General features: G+C 46.5%; 1 protein-coding gene across 1 annotated transcript; it reads right to left on the bottom strand.

The window, feature by feature from the left end:
* Positions 1-686: 686 nt before the first annotated feature.
* LOC125759451 (thyrotropin-releasing hormone-degrading ectoenzyme-like) lies at positions 687-6,569 on the bottom strand. Its single transcript, XM_049418243.1, has 3 exons — positions 6,562-6,569; positions 5,316-5,547; positions 687-920 (listed from the first exon to the last, which is right to left on the bottom strand). The coding sequence occupies exons 1-3, from the start codon at positions 6,567-6,569 to the stop codon at positions 687-689; spliced, it is 474 nt and encodes a 157-aa protein (XP_049274200.1).
* Between the last annotated feature and the right edge of the window lie 1,027 nt (positions 6,570-7,596).

Below are 7,596 nucleotides of genomic sequence, written 5' to 3'. Positions count from 1 at the left end.
AATCCTTGCGAAGTTTTTCGCAAATGTGATCCAAATTTATTATGTCCTCGTTCATAAAAAAAAGCAACTTTTGTATTTATTGAAAAAAAATGTATACCTTACAGTAACAACACGCGGAAAAATGCATGGAGCACTGGACTTTAGCCATTGTCTTGCCTCGCGCATGGCTTTCCATGCCGTTTATTGACTTTATTGACATCAAAATGACTCTCTCACGTCAAGCGAGCAACATACCCATCGAAATCACTTGAAGTTTAGTCACGTACTACCATAGATGCTGAACTAATGAACAACAGTGTGCTGAGTATTAATTCACACCACGAGAGAAACAGTTGCGGGGTGCACTTTTCTCTTCCATCCCAATTTAATAATAACCACTCCCCTCCCCCCCTATTTTACTGGCAGCTAAAACAATGAACATTCCGATATACTTACAATGCCGTTCGAGTTAGTGCGGCCTAGTTGAACAATGCAAAAATCTAGAACTTGCCAATCTACATCATTTGCACCGCTATAACGACATAAACACGTGTGAAATATGACTCTAAAACGTGTCGAGAAAGTCCGCAAGTGCAGGGTGGATCAAAACAAATGCAAAGCAGCTGCAAACAGTCATTTAAGTTTCGTTATAATTTTAACACACACTTACTATGCGCAGAACACCGTAAAAAAAAAAGTGACGCAATCTAGCGCCGGATTCGCGCCATAGGCGCAGGCAACGTGCACATGTCGAAGAAGCAGCAAGTTTTCCAGCGCATCGCTTGCAGACACGGGCTGCCCGTCGGTTCCAGTTGTACGAGCATGCAGATCTCCTGGTTCCTCAGGTAGAAAGGCCTGTACTCCGTTCGACCCGAAAACTCGACCAGGGCCTCACGGGCGGACCTCGTGTACAGCTGCCACACCGCGCAGCTCTCCTCTTTCTGCGGCGACGTCGAACATCAAGTTTCACTACGGCTTTCTTTCGACTGCGGCTCGTCATTGGTATGGCATTGTTCAAGTTTTCTGGCTCATTATCATAACTGTCAGCCTATATTATGATCACTGTAGGTGCAGGACGAAGGCTTCTGCCAGTGATGTCCTACCCGCCCTGTCCTGCGCGAGCTAGTTCCATTTTATGTCTGCAAATTTGTTTTTCTATTTTCTCGCTCCAGCTCGCCGTCTTTCTAGAAGCGCTTACCATCTCTTGGCATAAATACCATCGTTCTAACTGACCATCGGTTAGCTGTTCGCCTCATGACGTCGTCTGCCCATATTAAAGGGTCCCTGCAACACTTTTTCAACGTGGTCAGTTGCACGAGCAGTTGTACGAGCATGTTGTGCGAGCAGTTGTACGAGCTGACGCTGCCGATCGGTAGTCGAGGGTCCTGAGAAGACGCGAGCCAAACATTGTAGCGCAGCACGCGGCCTGGAACTTACAATTAATTCTCGAAGTCGGCTGGAAATGGTTCCCTCTTCTTTCTACAAACGATGCCACATGCCCAAATGACCGCGCCATATACCCATATTCACAGCCATTGGCTGATTTGAGCATCGCGAACTGCTTAGTTACCGTGGCCGCCGCCGGAGGCCGCCACGAGCCCGCGCGCGCGCTCGCGATCCCACTGAAAGTAAGCCGCACGTTCGAATACATGCCTTGCACGTGACGTCACAGACAGGTGCTCTGCGCTGGAGCCCCAACATGGCGGCCACCATGACATTTTTATCTCATTAGAGTGTGTCAGTGCAGAGAAGGACACCCAGGTGTTCGGTCACCGCGTTCTTTTGTGCTCTCCCCGCTTTCTTTTGTTCGCCAGCCGCGCCAAGGGGGAACATAAAGGAACGCGGGGGTTTTGGTGTGAAGGATGCTTGGGTGCACCGGCACTAATCTGATGGCGAGCCGTCACCGTTTCTTGCTCGGCACGTTCGAACAAAAGCTCACGGAGCGTCTCAACCCGCTGGTCCCCCAAGATGGCGGCCACGGTGATGTCAATGCAAGCTATGTATAAAAAAAAAAGCATAAGTGCTCACGGTCATGACGCGCGCGTGACGACAACTTTTTCCCCCATGCCATCCCTCCCTGCTTAGCTTCCAGCGCGTTCGTCGGCACGAGAGACGAGAAAAAGCACTTACAGCGTGCTACAAATCTCCGTAATCTCCGTAACCAACGTTGCCTTTAAGATAGTTTAATTTGGTTCTAAAGAAAGCGTGAGTGCTCATCTGAGTTATCAGCACTTCGCGACATCGCCACTAGTATGACGTAGGCAGAGGCCCCTTATGACTTTCCGCAAAAAAAGCAACTATTGTCGACGTCGCAAAACGGCAGAACACTCACGGGACGTACACGAAACCACGAATGGCACCCAACGAGGGCTAATGTTCGTCGCCACTCTCGCTCTGTTGTCGGGCTGCTCTCAAGTTGGTTTTGGCTGCTCACGCCACGAATGCTTTTCTTTTTGCTGAGCGGCACACGTTCAAAGACCCCACATCGTTTCATTCTTCAGCGAGCGTGGGTCCCCAGGTTTGAAAACTGTGCGTTCAGCGTCACCGAAGCTTGAGCGCACGTGGTGTCAGGCGCTCCCCCACTGTGGGGCGCTAGTTTCTTACGATTTTAGTCGGGCGTTTTGAAGTGACGCTAAAATTCCTCACAATTAACGACGCTAGCATTAATTATACAATACGTTACAGCATTTACGATTCAATTTCGGCATTACGGGACACAAGGCTACTAATTACAGTAAAAAAAGTCACAAAAAATAATTTCGCTCTTAGGCGTCCTTATTGAAGCCATTCCACGGTTACTTCAAAACGTGTTGCCAGGGCCCCCTAAAGTCTAGTTGGATATCAGCTACCCTGTTTCTTCTGCGATTCATTCAGCTGTCTTTCAATCTCTTAAGTTACGCCCATCATTTTACGGTCCATCGGACGCTGTCTGTTTCCTGAGTTCTCGAGCTTTTGTGATTATTCAAGTTTCAACCACATTTACAATATTGTGTGCTATGCTTCTAACACAAAAGACAATAAGGTGACACGGAACAGGCATGTGTTCACCTAGTGCTTACTATGTGACAAGAATGTTAATCTAAAATCACATTTGGTTAAACGCTGAGCATGAGCTGCCAGGGAGGCCTGCTGTAAGAGCAGGCCAACAGTGGCTTGAAGCTTCCATTGTACATTCAATTACAGCAGCAAGATTCATTTTCTGTTCAGTTACCAGCTGTCTATCTAGTGGGACAAGCTTCCTAGTACAACAGCGTCCATCCGAAAAAACAATTTAAATTCTTGGATTTAATGCGCCAAAACCGCTAAATAAGTATAAGGCACGCAGTAATGGGAGACTGAGCAATGACCTATACTATTTAAACCTATATACCTAAACTTAACTACACGTCGCTTCTGCGTTAGGTCCCCTGCTAGATACTGTCGTCACAGCCAGGCTCGAAACCGGGCCCTCAAGGTGAGATGAGTAACGCCATAGCTGCTAAGTACCACAGCGGGTTCCTTGGGAAAGAGCAGCTCGCTGGCTTACGACGCGTGTTCCCCATAATTACTAACCAAGCTGGAAGATAGTATGCAGGTAGCATTCGCAACTTTCACGGCCTATAGGTGGCGCGACTGTACATCCAACATGGCGGTCGTTGAGATTATCGGCCCGCTGCAGACGATTTAGCAAAGTACTTGTTTGGCGAAGAGTTCAGTTCTTTGCGCTTCGGCTGCACTCCGATTTATGTTTTAGTGAAAGCATGGTTGCGGTGACATATTATAATAAGTAAAGGAATGTCGGGTACGTGATTGGAACCTCATTAGGAAGGTAAATATGCACACAATTGTAAATAAAGCAAACACACTAGTCGTGTTGCTTGCGGCGCTTAATCGCGCGTTGCAACCCCCGCTGTGCTGTTAGCACGATATGGTAGTAGGAGACTCAGTAAAGATGTCTCAGTAATATCAGAGACATTCTCGGATACATCCTTTACCTCATTTCTGCTTGCATTGCATTCTGCCGCGTAGCTACCTCAGCTCCCTCAAAGCACGAAGTAATGTAAGTAAACGAAAAAAAAAGATGCGTTGCCCTTCGAGACCGAAGCACAAGAACCACTTTTATCGGAAATACGATTTTATTGCGCTTTCTTGGTAAAAAGAGAAAAAATAAACAGCGGAATGCCACAATAGGTCGACAAGCAGCGAATGAAACCAGCGCAAGACGCAATTTTCACGTTTAAGATGTGACGTTCCTGTTATCATCTTACGCTTTCGGTGTTTATGAGAAGTGCAATAAGTAACGTCGTACGGGACAGGGACGAAAAAACAGCGCCATCAGCAAGTAATACCGAACAAAAAGAGCTGGAGATGTGAAGGTCACGGAGGCACTTTCCAGCCCCTTCAGACGTGTAATGGTGCGATGGACGCTTTGAAAGCGGACTTTTCATTATGTTCTAGAGGCGCAACGCATTCCTTATCAGTTCTGGTACTGTCTGCACAGCGACTGTGTCGAGCGGAGGAACGAAGCGCGAGAAAGGTGATATGAGGTAGTAGACATATACTCAAACACAAAATGGGATTCTACATACATTCATGAGCCTTGATTATTTGCTTGCGAAGTTTAAACCGCTTAACCACTCACGGCTTTTCGAGGTGCTAATCTGAAGGGGAGGCTTTTGCTTTGCCTCCCGCTGTACGCTGTGAGCACCGAGTCCCGCAGTAAAATCAGTTGCCTTTTTCTTTTATTTTCCGTTCACATTGAGGAACCGAAAGTGTCACGTATCGAGACCGTGCACACCGTCGCAAAACGACCCCAAACGAGACAGAACAAGTGGCAACATTCGCTGACTTAAGCGGGTCCAACATTTCAATAATCTCAACAGAGCTTCCGGCGGCCACCACTCGGCGGCGCCACGGTACCTAGAAGTTGCGAATGATAGTATGATAGTAGTATTCGAATGTGATCTGTAGTTTTTGAGCAGCAATTAGGAACAAACTGCAATAGTGTTTGTCTGCATCGCGTTTTTAGAGTAGCAGTTATTGTTTTTGTAGACTTGCTGTCGTCCTATTAAAATTCGCTTTTTGCATATTCATCCTTTAGGACAATACAATGAATTTTTCACGAATAAAAACGACTGCAGCCGCCTAGGCTACTCAGAGGTCTTCCGCGCGGTTGGCGGTAGGGTAGCACGCACTGACTACGTCATCCTTCGTTCGCGGTGCATTGTGATAGTATTATGATTAGTCGAAGTACGTATTTTGACAATTCTACACGCTTCAATACGAAATTTATTTTGCATTCCTCTTGAGTACCGAAGATGGGCCGAAGTTGAGATTAGCCATGAAACAGGACATACCTGCAGATATGTTAGCAGTCCCACCAGGGCATCGATGGACACCATGCGCCTCACTGTCAGCGCCACCATGTCGTCGAGGAATTTGGCCCTGCTGTTCATGTTTAAGACTGTGTGGTTCTTTAGCAGCTGACTCGTCAGGAGGGCCACGTTGTCCGTGTCGTATTGGACGCGGAAGTAGGACACCGTGGCTACGTTCACCAGGAGCCACGATGAACCGAGATCTCCCGCCAAACTGGAAGATGCAAGGCGAGAACATGGCTGAATAATGAGAAGTTGTACACGCTGTCGCGTGAGATGTTTGTATATTTACAGTGACCCGTTTTATTAAAGTGATTGCAAATTAAAACATACGTTGATGTTTCTTTATTACAACATCGTAGATTATATAACTACTTTTGGTAATAGCATTGTTATACTGTGGCTATATAGACTTGCTTAGATTTTTCGTCCTGTCACTGCTGCTGTACGGGTGAGCAGAGCTTAGTCAAGCTGCGCAAGCGCAGCTTTTCTCTCTCGTCCGCCATTTTCGCAGTGACAATGCACTGTACTGACTGAAGCGAAAATAAAATTTGATTTGATCGAGTGATTGATTGATCTGGCGATGCATCTCCATGTTTTCCCGTCTCTTCGCGTGTTTCGACAGATTTTCGGTTCACCGTAAAGAAATTTTGTAAGGGCAACACTCCAATAGGGTTTATGCATAGCCACATCTGGACTGCCTCAACGGGTGTGCTTGTTTCTGGCTCTGTTCTGTGTGTAACTACATTGTAAAACGGCACACCGCACATGAATATTCTCATAAAAAGAGCAATTAATTTAAGCCAGCAAATTTTTTTTTCTTGAGAACCAGCATCTCAAGCTTACTTGCCCTGATTGATTAAGTCTATTTCATAAAGTGTCTTGTTGGTAATGAATCATGAAATGTACTAGAATACTGTGCTGTTGAATTCTGCACCTGACCTGTCGGTTTTATTTTTAAACATTGGACCGAAAGCTAGCCTTCCCTGGTTATCGGTCCAGATATCTGTACATCCATGATTATGTTAAGAAAAAAATATAAAGTACTTCAATTCATTCTTTCATTCCCTGGCTATCGGTCCAGATATCTGTATACGCATGATTCTGTAAAGAAAAAATAAAGTACTTTCATTCATTCATTCAGTTTCCTGCATGCCTGCCTCGGTGTTTCTGCTTAGTCGGTATTTCACTACTAAATTGCAATTTACTGTTGTACAATCTCCATTACCGGTTCATTCTCGCGGGCACCGCAGATCACCGTTTTACTACCATATAAAGGTCTGTCTGCACATGCAGCCAGATATCACCTAATTGCACAATGAAACTCTGACTCCGTCTCCTAAATGAAAAATTTCTTCATGCTAACTAGACGCGCGTGACGGCGTCTCGTACCAAAACGGTTCGCGCAGTGCCTCACTCCCCAATCATCATCATCAGCCTTAATAGGCCCACTGTAGAGCAAACGCCTCTCCCATGTTTCGACAATCCGCCTCTTACCCGATGCCACGGCGCATGCGCCTTTCCCCTAGCGGAAAGGTCGCGCAACGCCCCTGCATCTCGGAGGCTTTCGTTCTGGCGATATCGGCTGTCCAGGCCCCTACGAAAACCCTACCAAAACGGCAGAGGTCGGCAAACAAAAATGAAACAGGCGGATTAACCCGGTCCTGTGCTTGCTGGAGCCACGTTATCCCCGCGAACTTCCTAGTCTCATATGCCCACCCAACTTTCTGCCTCCCTCTCGCGCGCTTACCTTCTCTTGAAATCCAGTCTGTTACTCTTAATGACCAGCGGTTGTCTTGCCTTCGCGCTATGTGCCCTGCCCATGCCCGTTTCCTCATCTTGACTTCGACAAAGATGACCTTCGACACTGTGTCCTGTGTACTTTGTAACGTATCCCTACCATAAGCGCATCACCAAGCCAATCCTTAACACCTATTTGTTCCCTGACCCACTCTTTTACTCCTCTTGTTCCTTAAGGTTACACCTATTATTTTTCTTTGTGTAACTCATCGCGTCGTCCTGAATTAATGTCGAACCCTTTTCGTAAGCCTCCGGGTTTCTGCCCCGTAGGTACGTTCCAGTAAAATGCAGCCGTTGTAGACATTTCTCTTAGGGGTTACTCCGCAACAGTTCCTCGAATTTCGGCTGCATCATTTTTTTCAGCTTTCAGCCTTGTTGAACAAAGCGAAGCTTTATTCAACATAATAAACAAGTAGACCGAACTACTTGGTACAGATGCATTTTCGTAGGAAGTGCAAAACTA

The sequence above is a fragment of the Rhipicephalus sanguineus genome, chromosome 8, assembly GCF_013339695.2.
Source record: "Rhipicephalus sanguineus isolate Rsan-2018 chromosome 8, BIME_Rsan_1.4, whole genome shotgun sequence".
NCBI lineage: Eukaryota > Metazoa > Arthropoda > Arachnida > Ixodida > Ixodidae > Rhipicephalus > Rhipicephalus sanguineus.
The sequence above is the reverse complement of the archived record's forward strand: the minus strand, read 5'-3'. Positions and strand labels throughout refer to the sequence as shown.

What these genes read in the sequence shown, in the direction of transcription:
- LOC125759451 (XM_049418243.1), bottom strand. An exon ending in GACTGCTAACATATCTGCAG is followed by an intron (nt 921 to 5,315) that starts GTATGTCCTGTT and finishes ACGTCGCCGCAG; the next exon opens with AAAGAGGAGAGCTGCGCGGT.